Source organism: Cygnus atratus, chromosome 4 (assembly GCF_013377495.2).
Source record: "Cygnus atratus isolate AKBS03 ecotype Queensland, Australia chromosome 4, CAtr_DNAZoo_HiC_assembly, whole genome shotgun sequence".
Classification (NCBI taxonomy): Eukaryota; Metazoa; Chordata; class Aves; order Anseriformes; family Anatidae; genus Cygnus; species Cygnus atratus.
Window position 1 is genome coordinate 45,797,730 of NC_066365.1, and position 23,563 is coordinate 45,821,292.

The 23,563-nt window shown below is 40.6% G+C and overlaps 1 protein-coding gene across 3 annotated transcripts in view; it reads left to right on the forward strand.

Moving 5' to 3' along the window:
* Nucleotides 1-23,563, forward strand: part of PTPN13 (protein tyrosine phosphatase non-receptor type 13) — a 116,370-nt gene that overhangs the window by 68,858 nt on the left and 23,949 nt on the right. For 2 of the 3 annotated variants that reach the window (XM_035548403.2, XM_035548412.2), the window contains exons 10-25: nucleotides 3,127-3,346; nucleotides 4,710-4,784; nucleotides 4,902-5,076; nucleotides 6,134-6,287; nucleotides 6,437-6,575; nucleotides 7,014-7,166; nucleotides 8,525-8,707; nucleotides 9,740-9,902; nucleotides 14,607-15,030; nucleotides 15,201-15,298; nucleotides 16,972-17,028; nucleotides 18,311-18,403; nucleotides 19,666-19,773; nucleotides 20,519-20,650; nucleotides 21,057-21,523; nucleotides 22,508-22,651. In XM_035548403.2, the coding sequence (XP_035404296.1) occupies nucleotides 3,127-3,346; nucleotides 4,710-4,784; nucleotides 4,902-5,076; nucleotides 6,134-6,287; nucleotides 6,437-6,575; nucleotides 7,014-7,166; nucleotides 8,525-8,707; nucleotides 9,740-9,902; nucleotides 14,607-15,030; nucleotides 15,201-15,298; nucleotides 16,972-17,028; nucleotides 18,311-18,403; nucleotides 19,666-19,773; nucleotides 20,519-20,650; nucleotides 21,057-21,523; nucleotides 22,508-22,651 (2,785 nt within the window). The remainder of the gene's footprint in view (nucleotides 1-3,126; nucleotides 3,347-4,709; nucleotides 4,785-4,901; nucleotides 5,077-6,133; nucleotides 6,288-6,436; nucleotides 6,576-7,013; nucleotides 7,167-8,524; nucleotides 8,708-9,739; nucleotides 9,903-14,606; nucleotides 15,031-15,200; nucleotides 15,299-16,971; nucleotides 17,029-18,310; nucleotides 18,404-19,665; nucleotides 19,774-20,518; nucleotides 20,651-21,056; nucleotides 21,524-22,507; nucleotides 22,652-23,563) is intronic. The other variant, XM_035548395.2, reaches the window with a different exon arrangement.

Below are 23,563 nucleotides of genomic sequence, written 5' to 3' on the forward strand. Positions count from 1 at the left end.
TTTTTGTATTTCTTATTTTTGTCCTTTTATCTATTTTTCCTCCTTTACTGTTTCTTCCTTTTTCTCTCTAGGAGCAGCAGCTGACATGGATCTCTTCCTTCTGTTGCCTTTTCCTTCCAGTTACCCGCTAGATTCCATTTGCATCTCCGTCCTCTCCTACCACTGTGAATCCATCTTTCTCTGTCTCTTCCTAACCTTTCCACTGCACTGTTCATTGCAGAATGCTACCTGCTCCCCTTCTTCCAGCTTGCTTCCTTCTGTGATCCACTATGTGCTCATGCCGTGGTAAGTACACTAGGAGTGAATTCACTTGCTGCTTTGACAAGAGTCAGCCTTCCAGGTGACTGCTCACCTGCCATCTTAGGTTAATACCTAACTGCCAGACAGTGGTTTGCAGCCAGACATGGATGAAAATAAAGAGTAGCAGCCAAGTACTTGCCTTATGGGGAACCATAGGAAACACGCTGCTGTCTGTTAGGAATGTCATTGGGATTTTTTTATGGCAGTAATAACACTTGCCTATTCCAAGCTTCTCAAAAGAGCTCTACCTGGATCTGTCAGCAGTATCTTCTCTGCTGTTGAAAGATATATTTCTTGTCTTGGGACCTGGAGAGGGAATCAAGCTGCCACCCTCCATGGAAAACAGACACTCTGCCCAAGCCTGGCTTTACTGTACTTATCTGGGATGCTGGAGTGTGCTTTCTCTGGGTGGTGACAGCGTTTATATCCTGAGCTGGGAAAACTTCTGAAGCATCAGATTTTTGAGCTTCTTCTCCCTGCCACCACTCACGTTTTCAGAGAAATGCATGTGAATTAAAAAGATAAACCAGCGTAACGAGACTGTTTTGCACAGTAATTTATGATTGCTATTGCACAGATCTATATGTTATTAAAAAGGCAATTTTTTTCAGCAGTAGGGGTGGTTTTCACATTAGCAAGTGTTTTCAGGTACAGCCAGTTGCAACATGTCTCACTTTTTCATATCAACTTTGATAATTCATACATATTTACATTCAGAAAGTGTTTTGGTTTTGTTTTGTGTTGTTTTTTTCATTTTGGAGCCCATCCTTAGACCTTGATCTGAAGAGTGCTTGTGGGCGTATTTAACTAACTTCATTGTGAATATTCCCACACAGACTATGTTGATCTTAATAAGCCTCCTCTCTGTGAAAAGCTAAGCTCGTGCACAAGTCTTTGCAGGTCTGAGCACTTTCCTCATTACTTTGGCCTTTTAGGTGCACGTTATTAAGTCTGCTGCAAAAAGAAGCAGAGGAGGGAGAAGGGGAGCAATGCTAGGAAAGCCCAGCACAGTGGGAATGATAATGGGCTGACATCAGTAAGTTTCTCTAACTCCTCAAGAATTTGCCTGAAACTCCGTTTGAGGAACCTCTGCCTTATCTTGCTCAGTTCTCGGCACAGCAGTGCCGTTTTATTGTTTGGAATTTTCCACGATAACATAAATCTTATTTTAAGACCACTTTTGTATGTTGGTCGATGGAACTCCAATATCAGAAAATGTATGAGGACGTGCTGTATGGTTCACACTGCTGGCATTCATTAGAAGCTTTGCTCTGAGATGATGGAAATAGATTTGAAATTATGCCCACAGATTATCATAGACAACTGTGCTGTCTGGGCAGGTGCCTTTTCTCTTACTTGGTAACTGATCTGTCATTTATCAAACTTATATGTCTACTTCTTAAAAGAAACTAATGATAAATTTTTCTGTCTGAAGAAGTCTGTAGGTTACCTTCTTACTACAAAGTGTCAGTGCAGGACTTGTTTTACATTCCTCTGTATTCCTAAATTTCAGTGCAGGGGTATACAGGATTCAAAACATTTTTTCTTTCTTCTTTTGTGTTTTTCATTGCTCTAGTGTGCCATCAGAACTAACTTAGCTGAAAAATAGAGTTGTTAACTTAGCTGGCAGAATTGCTAACAGAGCTAATTTAGCTTGGTATTGGTCAAAGTGCCTTTGCATTGTTAAAGGTATTTTTTGGTAGATGAACTTCATGTTAGTTTCTCCTATCTACTTGTGTTGAAAAATTGTGTCTGTGTAGTTCTGTAAACAGAGGGAGAACAATAAGCCCTGATTAATTTCTATTTAGTTTGGGGTTTAGAGGTGTTTTTCACTCGTAAGTACAGGAGACAGGGAGAGAAGTCAAAGTTGTGTTTATTTTTTTCCAATTTTTCAAATAAAAATGGTTGTTTACCCAAAATGAGACCTGGATTTTTTTCCTAATTAGAATAAAATTGGTAGGATATTGGGGATCCTTATTTGCTGAGTTAAGAAGTGGAGGCTAGATTGCTGTTTTCACAGAAAGAGTGGTGGCTTTTTATTTTTGTTCTCTTTTACTTTTTTCCTTCAAATGATTCATTTAGACTCTTACTTCATTTATTGTCATGCCTATATATCACCCAAGTCATTCTTAGGAGTTTAAGAGAAACGTTTATTTTTTTCCAGGAAAAAAAAAAAAAAGATGATTAAAACATTTTAGTATGGTATTTAGAATAACTTCGGATGCTGACACATATAAAATGTTTATATAAATATGAAATATAGTAAATATTTCAAGTAAAGCGTAGCAAATATTTTAAGCTATATTTCCTGCTCAGGAAAAGTTCAGGGAATAAAATACAATGTTGTGCAAGGAGTTAGTAAAGAATTGCTGCAGAGGAAATGATTGGAGCAATACGTACTCATATAAAGTACGCTTTTTTATTTTTTACAACATCTTTTCAAGCATGCCTTTTTCACAGTCCCTGCTTGAACAGATTCAGTTGTTCTTCCTCCTGTAGATTGCCTGGTTTTGTATGGATTCCACTGATTTGTAGTGTCGAGTATTTTTTAGACTGCAGTTGAGCCTTTATTTTCATACAGATAAATGACAGGCAGTTGTAGAACCTCGGCATGTGCTACTCATTTTCCATACTGATTGCTTGCTATAGAGTGCTTCTGTCTAGGAACACCCTGTTCATCTCCTGGCTGCTGGATAAATGTTGAGTTTACCATAGTATTGGTTAGCTTGTTTATGTTTCTGGGTTTCCACTTCGATAAGTGCTTAATGCAGAGGAATGTCTTAGTCACACCCGTAATGTCTTTTATCCTCTCTGACTATGTAACAGGCAGCATGAAGCACCATTTGAAGGCAATCTTATAAGTCAAGAAGTGATGCTAAAGCGTCAGGAAGAAGAAATGATGCAACTGCAAGCTAGAATGGCTCTTCGGCAGTCCCGACCGAACCTCTACCCTGGAGATGCAATTAGGTCCTCAATGCTCGATATCACCAGAGATCCGCTGAGAGAAATTGCCCTGGAAACTGCCATGACTCAAAGAAAACTGAGGGTAATGCCTTGATCTTAGGTGAACTCTTATTTTCATTGAAATGGAGCAATGTCATGACTGAAATTGAAATATATGGGATTCATAAACTGGGTCCTGCCATAAACAGATGAAATACTAGGTGGTTGGTGTTGCTGTGGTAGGAAAGACTTAACTCTCACGAAGTAAACTCCTGAGCTTTTGTGGTGTTAGTGGCCACGTAGCATAAAGAAGCAGCAAAAGATACTGAAACAGACAGCAAGCCTTGACTGAACATTGCATTGGTTAAACAATCAAGAGCTCTAATGGGGATAAGGTATATTTTTTCCAGTATTCGGTTCCTCTTAGTGGAAAGTAGATGTGTCCCACCACCATCAGTAGTTATTAAATAAACAAACTGGGAAGGTAAAGAAAGAATGGCAAAAAGGTGATACATTTTGTGCTTGGGTTAAACCCTGACTCATTGTGCAAACTGCCCCTCACTTTCCCAGCTCTCTTGGTATGTGGATGAAGTACAAGATTAAAGAGGGAGACAGAGACATAGGTAAATGGAGTGGATGATGTTCAGAGGAGATGACAGTTTGATGCCCTCTGCTGCTGCTTTCAGTTAATTGAATTCTTTTTCTTGTTTGCATGGGAAACAGTGATACAAGATTTGCAGGTGAATTTGCAGTCATCATACTGGCTAAGAGTCTATGTGTCTCCAGTCCCTAGCACTCTGGCCAGTTTATTCACATAGGCCTTAACTAATAAGTATTTAGGTGAATCTTGGACCACTTCCTTACGGCAATATTCAAGTCAGTATTGTGCAGAGGACTTCTTTGAACAGTTCAGACAGTTTATGCTCTTCTGTAATTCACAGGAAGAACAAATATGTAATGCTTATTTGCCTACAGGCAGATAGAAATTTGCCAGAACCTTTGCTTGAATCCAGCAGACAGAATGAGACTGAAGCATTTCAGACTTTAGGAAAGGAGAGTTGGGTGTTGCAGGCAGAGATCTGTCAAGGCAGAGTTGCTGCCAGTGCAGAAAACCTTAGCAATGTTAGGACGTAGATTACTGAAATAAGCCCAGGTGGTCCTAATATGCAGCACACACCCCTATATTTTCAAGGAAGACAAATAATATCAGTGTTAGCTTTTTGTCCGGGTAAGGAAGGAAAACATGTAGAGTAGCAATGTCATCAACACTGCAGCCTGCCAGCACATCTGGCACGCATGCTGACAAAATAAGATTGTTCAAACTGACCAGCTCCTGTGAGGAATTCATAACAATTTTCCAGCTTCAGCCTTCAGTTCCTCCTTAGTGTGTACAGGGCAGGAACTAACTGTCCCTTGGTCTCTTATTCGAGCAACACAGTATTCATTCATACGCTTGTGCTTTGCAGAATTTCTTTGGCCCTGAGTTTGTGAAAATGACGATTGAACCGTTCATCTCCTTGGATCTACCTAAGTCTATCTTGGTAAGAAAGGGGCTGTTGAGCAATCAGTGGCAGGGGTAGGAAGTTTAACGAACAAATAAACAAATGCACTTTTACCGTGAGTGTGAACATTGGGATATTTTATTTCACACAACGCAGACGAAGAAAGGGAAGAATGATGACACAAGGCGGAAAGTAAATGTGATGCTTCTAAGTGGGCAGAAGCTGGAGCTGACCTGTGACACCAAAACAATATGTAAAGATGTCTTTGATATGGTTGTTGCCCATATTGGTTTAGTGGAGCATCACTTATTTGGGCTGGCTACTTTAAGAGGTAAGAATAATCTTTTTGTGTAGTAGACTGGTATAGAGCAATAAGAGGTAAGTACAGGGTGTTGAGATGAGATAATCAGAGACTGCCTGGCACGTACAAGGCATTTACTTTGAGTTACATGCTTTTGTACTGAGGCAAAATATGTTCTGCAGTGAAGAAAAATTCTATTCTTTAAAATCGTTTGTTTGCCTGAGTAATGGCATCTCGGCTCAGGCAGCCTGTTCCTTTTGGTTGCTGCGTGTTCTTCACTGCAGCTTGCTGCCTTCACAATGTGTATTGCTCTGTATGGCACCCCTCAGAGGATGTGAGAGGGGTTTGGGTTCTGATAATATGCTCTCAGCAATGCTGCAGCCTCTTGTGGGGGCAGGCCCACAGGGGTGCTGGGTTAACTAATAGGGCTCCTGGTGTAGAGGGAGTTGTATTCAGCTAAAAAAGGTTTGCTTCTGAACTGTTTATTTTTTGCTGTTAGAACAGACCAGAAGTTGGATTTCTTTTTCTTCACTGGGGGGAAGGTCATTTTGGCAGAACTAACGTGTTGAGACACAAGTTTCCTGTTTTCTTGTCTAGTGGACTAGTGCAGAACTGTAGCACTCAGAGTACTGGCAAGAGATAGAAAACCTTAGCAGCCTGAGAACATTCTCCGTCTGTGGCAGCCTCCCAGTGCCCTAGGCAGTTTAGAAAGCCTTGAAAATACTTTGCAAAAGCATAATTTGGACATAAGTAGTAAGGGAGGGAGGGAATGACAGATTAGAAATTCCTATGGGTTAGGAAATTTAAAATTTTAAAGATGCCGTAGCTCCAATTTCATGGCTATCGTGGAATATTACTTTTTCCCTTCCCCTATTTTTGTCATTACTAAAAATTATTTCTAATACTGTTACTCAGTGTTTCTTCCCTTCAATAGCCATTCTGTTCATAAGCCTTTGTTAGCCATCAGAAAACCTTACTGTATAAAACTGAGTTTCAGAATTATAAATCTGGTCTTGATCCTCCAGCTGGAAAAATTACTTGACTCTGATGTTTTTACTCATGTGCTTCTCTTTAACATTCATGGCAGACAATGAATTTTTCTTCGTTGATCCTGACATAAAGCTAAGTAAAGTAGCTCCAGAAGGATGGAAAGAAGAACCAAAGAAAAAGAACAAGCCCCCTGTCAACTTCACTCTGTTTTTTCGCATCAAGTTTTTTGTGGATGATGTCAGTCTTATACAGTGAGTGTATGAACATCTTTTTAACCTCTTAAGCCCTAAATTTATGTATGGAAATTGGATATTAATCAAACACTCTAAATTCCTAAAAGGAACAGTACCAAAGTTGGTGTGGTTTTTTGTTTTTTTTTTTTGTGTTTTCCTTCTTCTAGGCATACTCTCACTTGTCACCAGTATTATCTGCAGTTGCGGAAGGACATCTTGGAAGACAGGATGCACTGTGATGATGAGACAGCCTTATTATTAGCATCCCTAGCTCTTCAAGCTGAGTATGGAGATTACCAGGCAGAGGTACACCATCAATTTCATCTCTGAGAAACTGTGTTCTTTGTGTTCTTGCTGCTTAATAAAAGAACGGACTGTGAGCAGCCATGCGTGCTTCACAGTTCTGCCCTAGACAAAAAGGTCAGCCAATATGCTGCTGACAACTGTAATTTTTTTACAGTCTAACAGAGAACATGCACAGGGCTGTTGCGGAACCTAGTTCACGATCTAGATATTGAACCCTCCCTATTCGGTAGAAGTGGAGTCAGGCTTGGATGGGCTTTGAAACTATATGTGAAACTAAGCTATGGGTCACAGCTGGGAGTCTGAATCCCTCCCCTTACTGTCTGAGTTTGCAAATGTGCACTTCTGCCTAAAATTAACCTTAAAGCTAAATTAACTCAGTCACGCCCATATAGTCCGTAGCATATGGAAATGCTGTCACAAAAATGTTTCATGTTGTAGGTGCATGGCATGTCGTATTTCAGACTAGAACACTATGTCCCAGCTAGAGTGATGGAGAAACTAGATACATCCTACATCAAGGAAGAGCTGCCAAAATTGCACAGCACTTACGTGGGTGCTTCTGAAAAAGAGACAGAGTTAGAATTCTTGAAGGTAAGTGGTAACTGTTTGCTTCCTTAGTCTGACTGCATGAAATTCCTTTTGAGAAGTTGGGTGCATGGACTTCAAATGAAATCAGAGGAAGCCAGCTTGAAAGGAAGAAAGCTGAAAAGATCTCAAAAGATTAATTGTTAAAAGTGGAAAAAAAATCATAATAGATGAGGAGGAAATCCCTTATGCTTTTTTTCCATCATCAGTAGTCTTCTTGCTTTAGCTCAAATAGGTTAATTAAAAGCAACTATTGATCCTTGTGTTCATTCTAAAGGAAGCCATGATTATGAGGAAGCACAGCCTGCATGCCCTACCTAGTTTGTTCTTTCTGCTGTGGGGAAAAAAGAGAATTCAAATAATGAAACGTTTTGTTAGATCTAATACCTTTTATGCTGGTTAGGACACATGGTATAAAGTGAGCCAGAAACATTACCAAGCAGACTTCCTTTTGCAGATAGTGTGTACGATGATAGGAAAACTGTAATTGCAGACATACCTGCTTTATTCTAAAAGGACCGATTAAGAAATATAATTATGGGCTTTGCTGCTGTTGCTCATAAGATAATGATCAGGTCCTGTCTTGATTCAATGGCTGAAAATGAATTAAGCGTCTGAGAGTATGCAACTTAGACGCTGGATAACTATTACACTGTATTTCCAGAGTCACTCTCTGCACTGCAGCGGCACACTCAGAGACCGCAGCGGCAGAGGTGGTCTTGGCTGTTGCTCACGTGGCAGAAACGCTCTTCTAACCACCAGGAATTAGAGCGAGCAAGAGCTGGGGACTTGATCCTACCCAAATCTAGCCTGGCTGGGGGCGGGGTAGGGAGAGCAGTTGGATTTCCTCGTTTGATTCATTGCATCAGTCCCTTAAGCAAGTACTGAAGAGAGAGCGAGAAGAAGGACTGGGAGTACAAAGTGAGCCAAACTGCTGCTTTCAGCAGTGGGGATGCCTTACTGTGATCACGGAATGGAAGCGTAGATCTAATTCTGCTTTTAAGAAATGTCTTAACACAACAAATGCATCTGACTGGTTACAATTTATTCTTAGCAATTAATGTGTGGAAAGTTTGATTTCAGTTTTCATTATTCATACTTGAGTTGTTAGATTTTGTAATGAATCCTAATGAATCCTTTGCTGTAGTCTTGGGCAGTGTATCAGCAGATACTGCCAAGACTTAAAACCATCTAGAGCAGTTCGTGTTGACATGTGTGTTATCATCACATTCATAACCTAAGTGGAATCACCAGATGAAGAGCAATCTTTTTTTCCCAAATCCATATGTATACATAAATATATATATTTCGTACTTGTACTATATATTCTTAACTTCAGACCCTCTTTGCGTTGATCTATGCAGTTGTGTCAGAGGCTCACAGAATATGGCATTCATCTTCATCATGTGTTGCCTGAGAAGAGATCCCAAACAGGTATCCTTCTGGGAGTGTGCTCCAAAGGAGTTGTTATTTTTGAGGTTCACAATGGTGCTCGCACACCTGTACTACGCTTCCCATGGAGAGAGACAAAGAAAATATCCTTTAGTGTAAGTCAGCCTCTTTCACTGTTTGATTTTTTTTTTTCTTTTTTACTAGCATGCATTCTATGCTGCTCAGGTTCCAGCCTCAGAAGAGATTTTAGCACCTGTGTTTTGAAGTGCTTTACAGCAAATCTGTAATGGTATGAAATGTGGCTTCCCTGCTGTCTAGGAAAGAACTAATGCAAAGATAGATCAGAGGCTACTGGGAGTGTGGGGAAGAGCTCTACCCACTTAGTGCATTTCTGGGCACTCTGCCCACGCTGCTGTATGGCACCTGAGAAGTGAAGGAGCCCTAGGGTGAGAATCCTGTGTCAGAGGACCGCGTACTGGCAAATGCCAGTGCTCTCTGGAAAGAGTTGTTGCACCAACGTTGCTTGTCAGCTGAGGTGTTTAAAAGAGTCGTTAAGCTAAGTGATATATTGGATAGCAGTGGGTGAGACACTTGGTCTGGGCTATACCAGCCAACTTCAGGGAGCACAGCTTAAGCTGGGGGTTGTGTGTCAGTTGTTAATGAGCTGCCAATGCTTGCTTTTATAGAGGTATTGAAAACAGTACTTCTAATTCTGATACCATATTGAAAAGCTGCAGCTTGTGTTGCCTGTTCTAGGATTGTAATGGTCAATTGAAGTTTCAAGAATCTTAAAAAGACCTGAAGCATTAGCTGATAGATTTCATAAATAGATGGGCTTATAGTTCCTCTTCTCTTGAGCGGTACCAGCTCCTGTAAATTTCGGAGAGGTTTTTCAAAAACTCATCCTGCTAAATGTGACAGTACTAGTTGTTATTCAGCAGTAACAGTAGCAGAGACTAATTAAATAATAATGAAGTACCATCTCAACTAGCCCAGAAGTAGCTTTAAAGTGCTTCTTTGTAAAGCTCAAATTACTTTCAACCCCTATTTTAAACAGAAATCTCTCCCATCGATGCATTTTTTTCAGGAAAGTTTGAATGCTGTCATTATGCAAAAGCAAATAAAAAAATTATTCATAGGGTAAAAGAAATCACTGTCTTAAACTTTTTTTTTCCCCCATCATGTAGAAGAAGAAAATAACTTTGCAGAACACATCAGATGGTATCAAGCATGCGTTTCAGACTGACAATAGTAAGACCTGTCAGTACCTTCTGCATCTCTGCTCTTCCCAGCATAAGTTCCAGTTACAGATGAGAACCAGGCAGAGCAACCAAGACACTCAGGACATTGGTAAGGACTGTGGTGCTGTGGTGGTTTTTAGTAGCAGTCTATATGTACTTTTATAAGGAGAAAAAAGTGGACTTCAGCTTCTCACTACATGTGTAGCTCTACATTTAGAGAGAATGTATAAGGAGAATCTACTAGCTAAGTTTATTTTGAGACAGTGAGTTGGCAATCACACAGAGCTGGCAGCCAGCAGTTCCTTTTAAATAGAAGGAATCTAAAAATAGGTCATTAGTAGTGCTCTCCTATCTGATTAATAGCTTTTGGTATTTTTTAGGAAAAAAAAAAAGATAATTCCTAAATGTGATTTGTAGATTTTGCTTAATGTGAAATGCGTTGATTTCGTCATGTGGAATTACGGATAAATTACAGTGTTAACTCACTAGGGCAAATAAACCAGGGAGCATTTCATGCTGCTGCATCTGTAAGTGGAGTGGGTAGCTGTCTTTTTATTCTACTTACTTTTTGGTGGACCAACTAAGGAACGACACTGATGATAGTCAATTTTCTTCAGATAGGAATTGCCATCTAATTTGCATGTATATAATAGAAAGTAAAGTGGTGTTCTTCTAGATGGAAAGTATCTGATGAACAGTCATTTAAAAAGAAAAAAACAGCCCCTGTAGTAATTTCTTGCCTACTTGGATCAGAGCTGGCTTCTCTGCCTGACTTTAGCGCAGACTTGAAAATGCAGTTCTGGTCAGTCTGCCTGCTCAGTCTTTTTGTTCTGTGTTTTTATCTGTCTGCATTCCAGTTGCTGTTAATCCAGATTTCCACCATCCTAGCTGGGATGGAGTCTGTGACCCCATTGCAGTAGAGGTTGTGATTATAAATATATATGTATATTGCAGCCTTTTCTATTCAGTCAGGTGCAACCAACTTGTTAGTGCATAGTGGGACCACAGGGTACCTTGATACGGTGCTTGGTACTGCACTTAGTGTTAGCTTGCACTGAAACACAAAGAAAGGCAGTACATGCAAGGCTGTCATGGCAGGCAAACTTGGTTGCTTGCAGATGAGGTAGGTGTTACGCTTTCAGTATCTGGAAAATAGTAGTTCATTTCTGTGCAGTGCAGGTTTCTTTGAATTCAGCGGTTTCAACTCTCACCAGTCATTTATAACCAGAAGAAAATTGTGCTGTGGTTAATTCTGTTATGCTCCGTCATTAAAAGGAAAAATAATGCAAGGGAAAAATTTGCTTTTGCCATAATTTCACTGATCTAAATGGATTAGCCCTGTTTCTCTTTCCTGCACATAAATATATAAATATATATATATATATATATAGTAATAAAATCATTACAATAGTATTTTTTTAAATAAAAAATACTGCAATACAGATAGGAGAAAACAGTAATGAAGTAGCTAATTCAAATAGCATATTAATTACAAATACTGCTTTCCTTCTGTTAGAGCAGTGAAATCCCAAGCAGTATTTGGGAAGCATTATTATTCATCTGCAGAAGCATCCTTTTTTTTTTTTTTTTTTTTTCCAGAGCTGTTAAAACATTAGTTAAAAAAGAAAACAAAGTGGTGGTTGGAAGAACTCAGCAAAACAGTAAAGAAAAGGACAGGTCAATAAGGACACTAGTAACTCTAGGCTGATCACCCCAGAAGCTGCACCTGTCGAAGGCTTCTAAAGGGCTGATTGTGGGTTAACAACAGAGTAAACACACGTGTACCTAAGGCTTACAGCATTCATGGGTTGGAGTAGCAGAGTGACGAGGATTCAAATGCTTCTAAAGACTTCAGAAATACAGTTTTACTGTGTCTAGCAGCCTCACATGTGATTTCAGATGATAAGTGGAGAAAATACTCGGAGAAAAGGGAGAAGATCTGGTGTGCATAATGGCAGTGAATGAATTTTCATGGAATATAACAGAGGATAGAGACATAACAGAGAGCACTTGATAGTCCTTGTGATGTTCCATGGCATGTTTTTCACTTGCTGCACAGTGTCCTGGGAAAAAACATTTTAACATACACAAACCTAATGAAAAGAAATAGGTTGGGAAAATAAGAGGAGAGTGCCTCTTGGATAACATTCTTTCTGCATGAATAAAAAGAGATGAGACACAGAGTTCAGGGAAAAAAAGTAAGGAACAATTTTACGGCACATAAGAAAGGATGTTAGCTATAACTTGAGGGATAATCACTTCTTTTATGCACAACTTCTGTGTCAATGCAGCAAACAGAACCAGGCACCGAGTTTTAAGATGGATCTTTTGGATTCTTGAAAGGGTGTATAGAAAACCACAAAGATCGAAGGGTTAAGTCAGTTTTACAAAGGAAGATTTTAGAGCACGTGAGAATTCTCAGTTATGGGGTTGGCAGAAAACACTCACCTGAAATCCATAGGAAAATTCAGTCTTGTATTGTCAGAGGGTATGTACAAGGTCAAGAATAGAAATCTTAAAATGTTTTATGGCGGTACTCTTCCTCAGGATGTGAACGCAACAAGAACCAGCATCACTGAGCTTCTGTCACTGTCAGGAAACAGATTTGTGTGTATCTGATCCAGCAGAACCATTCTTACATTGCTTATCAGCTATTTGATGTGGATAGGGAGGTGATAGTTGTATGCTAATTCACATTTTAAAATGACAAAATGTGTTCCACAACTAAACCTTCTCTCTATCTGTGTGTTTATTACAGAGCAGGATTGAGTTACTGTTGCAGTTAATTTCTGACATACGTACTAGAGGAAGGAATGTCTTCCTCAAATGGCAGTGCTGAGGCTGTGGTTGCCAAATGCGCTCTGCAGTGGCGAATGCTTCAGCATTTAGTAGTGCTGCTGGATGATGCCTACAAAAAAGTAACATTTCCCTTGCAAGTTACACTGCTGCTTCCAAAAGCAGCTTATTTCCCAGCTGCATGTGTGGAGCTTAAAACACTAGCTAACAGAAAATGAGAATTATCTACGTGGTTGAGGATTGCTTTTCCTCCATCTTCCCTCTGAACTGACTCCAGGACATCAGTGAAGTTGATGAAGGGTTCAGATGGCCAGATTTCCTTTGGAGGCTCTAACCAGCAAACATGTTGCCACAGCTTATCAAGCTTCTGTGTGAGAGCCAAGCCACAGGAACTTACCTGCTAGCCTTAGGAGGCAGTTAGGCTAATAGATGTGGGCTCAGCTCAGCTTTGCTCTGAATAAGGCGGTTTTCATCCGCCTTTCATCATTTTTCAATACGATGAAAAGGGCTCAAGGGTTGAGATAAGGACGGGGAGATCACTCAACAATTATCGTGACGGGCAAAACAGACTCAGCATAGGGAGATAGTAAGATTTATTGCCTATTACTAACAAGCTAGAGAAGCGAGAAACAAAAGAAAGAAACCAAAAGCACCTTCCCCCCATCCACCCCCTTCCACCTCCTCCTCCCAAGCGGCGCAGGGGAACAGAGGAATGGGGGGTTGTGGTCAGTTTTGTCTCCGCCGCTCCTTTACAGTCACTCTCATCTCCTGTGCTGTGGGGTCCCTCCCACGGGATGCAGTCCTTGCTGAACTGATCCGGCGTGGGCTGCCCACAGGCAGCAGCTCTTCAAGAACTGCTCCAGATATGGGTCTGTACCACAGGGTCCATCCCACGGGAGCAAACTGCTCCAACCTGGGTCCCCCACGGGCAGCAGCTCCTGCCAGGTCACCAGCTCCTGCGTGGTCTCCTCTCCATGGGCTACAGGTCCAGCCCGGAATCTGCTCCGGCAGGGGTCTTCCACAGACCGCAGCCTCCATCAGTGTAGGTCCACCTGTTCCACCATGGTCTCCACCACGGGCTGCAGTGTGGAACCCTGCTCCACCGTGGTACTCCATGGGCTGCAGGGGGACAGCCTGCTTCACCATGGTCCTCACCACAGGCTGCAGGGGACTTCTGCTCTGGCGCCTGGAGCACCTCTCCCCCGCCTTCTTCACTGACCTTGGCGCCTGCAAGGCTGTTCCTCACTCCTCTTTCTCTCCCAGCTGCTGTGTGTGGCAGCGTTTTTTTTTTTTTTTTTTTTTCCCTGTCTTAAATATGCCTTCACAGAGGCGCAAACAACATCGCTTATTGGCTCGGCTCTGGTCAGCAGTGGGGCCCTTACCTAACATGGGGCAGCTTCTAGATCCTTCTCACAGAAGCCACCCCATGGCCCCCTACTACCAAAACCTTGCCACGTTTAGCCAACAGGGCTGTAAGAGTGTCAGGGACTTGTGAAGAGAGTTAACCAGTGGTTGGATGGAAATTGTGTGGGATCTGATAGTATGGATGTGGGGCAGCGCTGCTTGTTCAAATTCTGGAAAATAATTGCATGAGCAGGTTAAAGGAAGTATAGTCTTACCGTTCACTTGGCTTGAGATGCGACAAAGATGACTTGCTTGGCAGATGGAAGTGATGTGCCTGTTCATAAGGCGGCGCGGCAGTTTAACAGGAAGTATGAATCTTTGTATTATTAAGGGGATAAATGTTTTTCAATTTTAGTGTTTTTGAACTTCAGTGTAGCATACAGTTAGGTTAGCATACTATCACTAAATCCAAACTTTGCTTTTTGAGCAAGCTGCATGGATGTCATACGTATGTACCTGATGATGGTGCATACTTTTGGGTGTTATGGCTACAGGAAAAAAAAAAAGCTTTGTTTGAGTTGGTTGTTTAAAATGCATGCCTTATACAAAGAGGTCGCATTAGCTCTGTTTTATAATGTGAATTTGTTTCTTCTTTAAAAAAAACAATCTGCAGAGCGAGCTTCATTTAGGAGCCTAAACCTTCATGCAGAGTCTGTCAAAGGATTCAACATGGGACGAGCAATCAGTACCGGTAGCCTGGCCAGCAGTACTTTGAACCGACTTGCTGTCCGGCCTCTGTCAGTTCAAGCAGAGATTCTGAAGAGGTTGTCCTGCTCCGAGCTCTCGCTCTTCCAGCCTCTTCCTGGCTCTTCAAAGGACAAGAACGAGAAGACTTCTTGGGAAGACAGACCCAGGGTTATGAGCAAATCATTTCATGATCTGAGTCAGAGCCATATCTCGGTTTACCCTCCAAGGAAAAATATTATCGCTGCTTTGGACTCTTCCTCCCAAAAAATAGAGGACATAATGGGAAGAGTCTTTCAGCAAATGCCAAAATTTGATACTGGATTGGCAGCAGGAGCATTGAAACTGAGCAAGTAAGAGTCTCTCTGACCACCCTGAAATGCCTTTGTGTACAGTCAATGTACATATGCATCGGTTTTGATTTATTATTCATACCATTATTTTATTACATTGATCCTTCCTTCCCTCTCCCAATTTCCTTTTCCCTCTGTCTGGTTTCCCCTCTTTCCTTCTCCCCTTTAAGTTCAAAATCTCATGCAGGTTTAAGTAGAAGTCCTGAAAGAAAGAAAAATGAATCGGACTCATCATCCATTGAAGATACTGGTCAAGCCTATGTTGTAGGTCAGCATACATAAATCCTATTGCGGTATTTACTAACTAACCTCTAAAATTGCTTCAGATGTAATGCTTTGATATACATATTAAGTGATAGTAATATTTGGACTTAAAAAAGGGATCACATGTTAAAGTATGTCAGACACATCGCCTGTAGTTCCAGAATAACTGTAGCAAAGAAACAAAAAAATACTCCTATGGAGAAAGTGACAAACCAGTCTATACACAGGTATGCAAAGAATCAATAGTTTATGGTACCGATTGCACAAATAAATCCTAGCAGACAGTAAAAATCGAGTTCACAAAAAAACAAGCTGAATGCTTTTAAACTCAATCATTGGATTATGGAACAAATTTTTAGTAGTTCTGTCATGAATTTCTGGTTATAGAAGGTTCCCTGTTAAAATAACAGAAGCAAGGATGACTGAAGTATTTGCAACCTTAACTTGCTTTTTGTGTGTTTAATATAACATTGATTGGTTATGGAATTTGAGAACAAGTGGGAGAATGTTAAGTTTATGGGAGTCAATAGAAATTGACCTTTCACTCAGAGGGTGGTGAGGCACTGGAACAGGTTGCCCAGAGAGGTTGTGGATGCCCCATCCCTGGAGGCATTCAAGGCCAGGCTGGATGTGGCTCTGGGCAGCCTGCTCTAGTGGTTGGCAACCCTGCCCAGAGCAGGAGGGTTGAAACTGGATGATCTTTAAGGTCCTTTTCAACCCAGGCCATTCTATGATTCTATTCTGTGAAATAAAAAAATGCAAATAGTGACGTGCAAATACTTAACAACTGCACACAAAACAAGGACTGAACTGGGAACCAAGCTTTTTCTGGATTAAGAGCATCAGCTGCTCAGAAGTGAGATGAGGCATGGAATTTCTGTAGAGACTGATGGCAGCCATTTGTCCTGTGCATTTAGCTTTACAATTAGTCTTGTTATCATGTGCTAACCCATGATCTCTGGGTCAGCAAGTCCGATAACCATCTTAGTTACATGTTGGACATTGCTGCTGCTGGGGGACACATATTCTTTGTGGATGAAACTCATCAGCTGAAACTTTAGAGTTTAGAGTTTGAGAAGGTCTGCGCTGCTTTGCTAAAAAGCTTGAATGGTCTTACCTCATTTAATTCCATAACTTAGCACATTTATTATTTCATCCTCTGTAAAGTACAGTCTTGTTTACTCGGCATTTCTTCTTCCAAAGAAAATATGGTCCTAAGTGCAAACCAATTTGAATAGAAATATTTGGTCCAAGTGGCTTGTTACTGCCCAGACTTGCTTGTTACTGTATAAAATCTTACAAGGCTACTGTTCTGTTGCTTTATAAAGTCAGGTATATTCATGAAGTCGTGTAACAAAATTTAGTCTTTGACTTAGGCCTTTCCTTAAAACCCTGCTAATTTTATCTGAAGTTAAGAGTGGCTGTGAAGGCCAAAGCTCTGTCCTTTCTTTAATTCTTTGCCTTTGCATGAGCTACCCCCCTCTCTTAACTTCGAATTGCGACCAAAGTACTTTAATCACCACAATTTGCTAAACCATAACTTCTTTGGTGTCTTTTTTCAACTAAGTAATCTGATATTGTGAATGAGCTCATGCACGTTCTGTGTAAAGTCTGAAGCTTCTCCATAGCTTTATGGAAAAAAAACGATAATGTCTAATATTTGCATTCATGTTGCAGGCGTTAGCATGAATAGTTCTGGAAATCTTCCATCATCAACACCATTAAAAGAGAGCAGTAAGTTGATAAATAGCATGTCCATTTAATTATTTCAGTCAGTTACTTTTAATTTGTACTTGTCAAGTGCTTCACTTGAACCTGTCTTGTTTCTTGGCTATTCTTAAATCAGATACTTCTGCCACTTAGTTGGATGTGGAACGTTTTGCTAGATACAGCTTCCAATATTTGTTTTGGATGGCTTTTTGAGGGAGATTTTTACGTTTGTGTAATGCTTTTCTGCTGTGGAGGGTGTCTGTTCAGTCTGATGCTTGGAAAGTTGTTACCTAACATGCCATGCCCTTCCAAGCTCATTTCCCTTACTTGTGAGGCTAATGATGCTGTAGGGTCCCAAAAGACCATGTTTTGACTTTTGCAGTGGGGATCATAACCCTTTTCCAGATGGAGAAGTCTGTCACATTCTCTCGCATCAGGTTTTTTTGTTTGTTACTGGTGTGCAGAGCACACTAGGTTTCTGCTGTTGTGGAAGCACTTGTACTATTTACAGCAAAACTGAGCCACCTGTCCAGTCTAAACGAGTTCCATCTTCTACAGGTAGAAAAGTCGTGAGGTCAGACTTAGAATACATTGCCTTTTTCTGAACTGCAGGAGACGTTGTTGTGGTGGGTTTTGTTGTTGTTTTTTTTTTAGTTGTTTTTTTCCCCAAATCATGCTGCTTCTGTCTCTTAAGTGCCTGGGTCTCTTTCAGCCTGTTGAGAACACTCATAAGTCACATAAAGCTACCATGAGTGTGCTCAGATTTGAGAAGCGGCAGAGTCACCAGCCTTTAGAGCTGCAAATGTGGAAGTCAATTTAAACAAGATAGGGTCTAGAAGATGTTTCTAATGTTGACTGTTTAAACAAAGGACCATCATTAAGAGAATTCACTCTTAACCTTTAGTAACTTAATATATTAAGCCCCAGTTTCGCTTTTACCAATGTGTTTAAGCCCTGTGTCCCTGGGCAGGGTACATAACCACAGATCTATATACCTGGCTGAACTGAGACCTACCAATTTGAAGATTTAAGGCTCAGGTGAGCTCAGACTATGCTGAGTGCTTTTCTTAGGAGGAAACAAAGATTTTACCTGCTGAAGATGAGATGAGGTGCAATTTTTTTTATTTTTTCTTTTTTACTTATACGTGGCTTGGAACATCCAAGCTGGACCCACTGCTTCAGAGAAGCTTTTCAGTTTATCAGAGGACTAATTTCTCCTATGGAATAGGATTTAAAGGCAAACCTAAAAGGATGTGCATGTGCAAGTGTTCACCTCGTGCCTGATCAGCAAATGTTGGCTTTTCAGCTGACTCTCTGCAAACAACACAGAGCAGAGTTTCCTCGCCAGAAAGAGAGATCACTTTAGTGAACTTGAAAAAGGATGAAAAAATGGGTTTAGGTAAGTGACTTTAAAATTGTTGAGTTTGTTATTTTTTATGTTCGTTGAAGCTGAAAATAAAATACAGTTTTGGTGTTCTGTTTTGAAGTATTTATCATAGGACTGAGGAAAACAGACATGAGCTGGATTTCTAAGGCATTTGTTTAAGATGCAGAAGGCTAGGCTTTCTTAACAGCACACACTACTGACTTGATTGGTGTTAAGCAAGCCTGTTTCTCGGCTTCTCTATATTACATGTGGTATAACGTTTCTGATTATTGTGAAATAATCATCATAGAAGTTAGCATTTGAAGTTTGTCTCTGTGTTCAGCTAACACGTGGACACCTCACAGTTGTGACAACTTGGAGGTTTTAAAGAAGAAAACCTTATAAAGCTGTTAACAAATAATTGTGTTCTCATAATATCATTGAATGGAACATTAGTATGAGGTTTAGTGAGTCTGGAAGTTGAGATATTTGGATTTCATTCCTCCTCCTGTTGTTGTTTTCCATAAACCCATGTAATTTTTCTCTTTAATTTGATAACAGTTGCACTTGAGGGGAGGCTCTTTGAAGTGTCCTTTAGGGTATAGTTCTGTCATTCCACATAAGACTGTTTTGTAAATTTGAAGAGGGAAAAAGTCGACAAGATCATATTGTGCAGGGTCAACACTGAACGTTAAGATAAGAGCTGACCAAAAAGGATAGCAGTTCATATGAACTTTACCTTTTCTTTCCCATGCAATCTGTTACTTTGCTGTTCTGCTAGAGTAGAGGAGACCTGTCATCTTTGACCTTTTTGTTTCTTGATCATGGACATCTTTGCCAGCTTTACCTTGTAGAATTGGCAGATAGATCTTAGAAGCTTCAAAAGAAGGCCTAGGTATGTTGCTCTTCAGTACACAAAACTGGGGTTTGAAGAACCCCGTTCTTAATATCAGGGTCAGACATTTAAGTAAAGCATCTAACTTTAAGTGCAAATACATTTCATCCGGTCAGTGAATGGACATATAATGGTATCTTTTTGTGCATGTTTTTTGTGCCACAGTTGACAGCTAGACCAAGTCTGAACTGCTTACTTAAAAAACAAGAGCGCAGTAAAGTTTTATCAAAAAGCTTTAACGTTTACTTTCATGTAGAATTCTTTGACATGTATAGATGATTTTCTGTTACTTTACATATGTTGGAATGACTAAGTTTTTGTCTGTTTTGAAATATAGACTTGCAGTGTATTAAGATAAACTCTGATCACTGACATATTTGCATCGGGCCTTTTTTAATAGGCTTTCAAATAGTTGGTGGAGAGAAGACTGGCAAACTTGATCTGGGAATTTTTATTCATTCAGTTACTCCTGGAGGGCCAGCTGATCTGGAAGGATCTCTAAAGCCAGGTGAATAATGTAAATTAGGAGAGGGGTATACATGACACAAAAGGCCAAACTCCTACGTAGTGCAGTTGTCATCTATGGCTGCAGAAGTCAGTCCCTTAAACGTGCCAAACTTCAGATTCCTTCAGGATAACTTAGAAAACTGGTGATGTACATCTCAGTTAGACAATATGAAAATAAACGACATTTGCATCAAAATAAAAATTGTAAACTTGAAGGAGTAGAAAATGGAAAATTCGTAAAAAGAGAGAGGTTTTCTTTGATGCTATCTCTTGATTGGTACTTTCTAATTTAAAACTGTTTAAACTCCCAATCCATACCAGGATTTAGGGAAAAGTGCATGTAATCCTGTTAATACTATTTAAAAAAAGAGAGAAAATGGATTTTATGTAATATCAGTGCTTAGTTATTTTAGTCTGTGCCTTGAACTGAACTGCACAGTCTATTTCGCTTCTCAGTTTGTTTTTGCATCCGTTCTGCTTATGGCAAAGGAAAAGGTTGAATGAGTAGAAAAAAAAATCAGGAAAAAATAACAGGGAAGGGTTTGGCAGTTTCAAAAAAGGAAATATCATCAGTTGTTGATTTTTTTCTTATTAATGATTGGGGTTCCTTTTCCCAGCATCAGTTTAATTTTAGTAGTTTTTATTCCATGCTTTGCATAAATATGTTCAGACCTGCACACTCATGTCATCAATGATGGCTGAAAATATGTATGTTAGATTGTATCTGAACAAATCATTTTGTGCAGGACACCGGCTAATATCCGTGAATAGCACAAGTTTAGAGGGTGTCAGCCATCATGCAGCATTAGAAATTATAGAGAATGCACCTGAAGATGTGACACTTGTTATCTCTCAGCCCAAGGACAAGCTATCCAAAGGTACGGAGAGAAATATTCTTTACTATTAAAGAGTTCTTTGAGTTTGAGCGATCTGCCTTCTCTGACAACTTTTGTAAAGTCTTTTCTCTGTTTCCTTTAATTCACTGATCTGAGCAACTGACCTAGCCATAAAATGCCACCCATAACTTCAGTCACTTCTGTGAAAACCCAGCTAATATGTGCTTGAAGTTGTGTTTCGGGACTGAAAGCAGACGCGTTGAACTTAGCAGTAAGATAACTTGTGGTAACCTTTAGTGAGGACACACTGCTTGCACTTTAAGATGAAAGTGTTCTACGTGATATGGACCGGTAAAACCGTGCATGGCTGTAAACTGAGAAATTTCTATAATACTGCAGACAAGATGTTACCAGCAGCTCCTGACTGTCTTGTCTCGTGATTTTTCAGCATCATCCAATGCTGCACACCTCACTAACGGAACCAGGACTTATTTAAGGAGGCCGTCATCCGTGCAAGACAATGAGGCAGAGTCCTCTTCGGAAGAGCACAACCGGTCCCGTGGCCACCAGAGGCCTGTCTCAGGGAGTTTGTCTGGCTTGTCAGGAGCCAAGCGGGATGGGAGCATGAGCTCCCAGGACTCCAGAACTGAGAGTGCCAGCCTGTCTCAGAGCCAGACTGCCGGCTTCTTTGGCAAACGTGCAAGTGGCAGAGCCCAGCAGGATCCTCAGAACAACAGTGATTCCCAGACTGGGCTTTCAAAAAGTAATGAGAAGAGAAGATCGTCATCTGACAGTACTCGAGCAAAAATTAAAAGGCCTGGGGTAGCAGAGTCGGTGGAATATTCTGACCGAGGAGATTCTGACATGGATGAAGCAACTTACTCCAGCAGTCAGGAGCAGCAGGCAGATAAAAAGGCATAGTTTATCTCATATGAGCATTTCCCATTGGTGTTAAGAGTGGGAATGAAATAGCTGCCCGTGGGTGTGAATAAGGTGAAAGGGTGTGGGGGAAGGCCAGCCTAGCCTGCAGCTTATCCTGCTAATGGCAAATGCTAGTAGCTAATTTCTACTAGTTTGGTGATTTTGTTCAAAATGAGTGGAGAAAATCACTCCTGTGACTTCCAAGAGCTTTCCAATATCACATCATGGGCATGTCTTAGTTGAGGCAGATTCTGTTTTGGGATGAATTTGTAGTGCTCTTGCTGATTCTGTAGAGAACTTGTTTTCAGTTCTTTGGTTTTGTCCAGTGTGGTCGTGGGGTAATGGCCACTCCTGAAGATAAATTAATTTACCTGGAAGATAATTTAAATTTTTCTTAGATTAGATAAATTAGTAGTGAAGTATCTGGAATGAGTAGCTAGAATAGCAGCTCAACTCCTATTGTTTGGGAGTTCATTATCTAATCACGGAAAAAATGCTCTTGTTTAATGAGAACTTCATTGCAGCGAGCCATGCCGGAGCAGAGAGCTTGCTACTTCACCTTGCTTGAAAGCACATGAGAAAGTACTACAAATTCATCCCTAACTTGCAGTGATCCCTATTTTTGGCTGATGGAGATAGTTCAGTGAAGTTGTAATAATTAATCCAACAGACCCTAGGCTGCTGTAATACTGAAGTTTTATAGTTAACAGTTTCTCTGTTCCACAGCCAGCTCACTTTGACAGTAAAGACTCAGCCGCTGAAGGCCAGGCATGTTTCTGCACTAAAACTTTGACTGCAGCATTAGAGGAGTTAAAGCTATGAGTCTTACGAGTCAGACCGATGGGTCCTTTCCCATGTGGACTCCTTTTGGCTGCATCTGACTCAAAAGCTCATCCTGTGGGAGTCTTAACTGCAAACTTCTGTTCTAACAGAAACCTTTCTCTTTGTTTTTCTTTTTGCTTTTTGTTTTAAATAAAGGAATCTTCCTCAGCGAATACAGCACACAAAACGAATTCTAAAAAGGTTACTGCAGCACTTCTTAAACCTGGAGATATCTTTGAGGTTGAACTAGCCAAAAAAGATAACGGCTTGGGAATAAGTGTCACGGTACTGTTTGACAAGGTTTTTAGATGTTTTCTCTTTTTCTCTACTCCCAGCAACCCATTAATTACTAATTTACAAGGAAGCAAAACATTTTCTGGAGTCACTGCAGAGTATACAGCTTTACTGACGTAGAATTCATCTCACCAAAGCTGAAAAATTATAATATTTTAAGTCCCTTTTTTGTCATCTCCCCCTTTGTTGTTTTATGGTAAATCCCCAAAGTCCTAGTAGAATCTTATTGTAGAAACTACTTGCAAGTACAAATAAAAAGATGGTATTTGGCCCCTGCCACCCAATAACATGCAAGGGAGAGAAATAAGACCTTTTCTGATGGGCATCATAGGCAGTGGAAGGAGTAGTGTTACCTCAGGGTATCTGAGCACTTCCATGTGTACATGCACCGTGTTCTGTGTTCTCCCTCTGCTGGTTAAAAGGCAGAAAGCAAAAAAATACTTAGATCCAAATTAGACCTGGCTGACACTGCCTCCTTGCAAGGTTACTGCCTTATGAGATCAAAAATGTTTTTTAGTGGACAAATTTTTCATCAGGTTATAAAATTTTGAAGGTAGTTTGCATTTAGGGCCTGCCATCCTGCAGAGTGGCGCTTCGGGGTGATGAGAAGGATTTAGAACTGAGATGCACACGTCTTTCACAGCTCCTGTTTTTGTAGTGTCTTAAAAAATGCTTTTTGGGTAGCTTAATATTCCAATATACGCATTGCTGGGCTCCCTCTGCCCTCCGAGTCTGTGGAGAAGCTCTGGTGGTGCAGCATTAGCTGTCTGTGAGCCAGAATCACTAAGGCCCTCAAAAAGCAATGCCATTTGAGCTTGGGCAGGTGTTTTCAGCTTAAACCTTCAGACTTCTATGATGTGAGAGAAGGCAGCACTCCTTAGTTTGATGTTACATCAGAGAGGGTGAATCGGAGTAGGA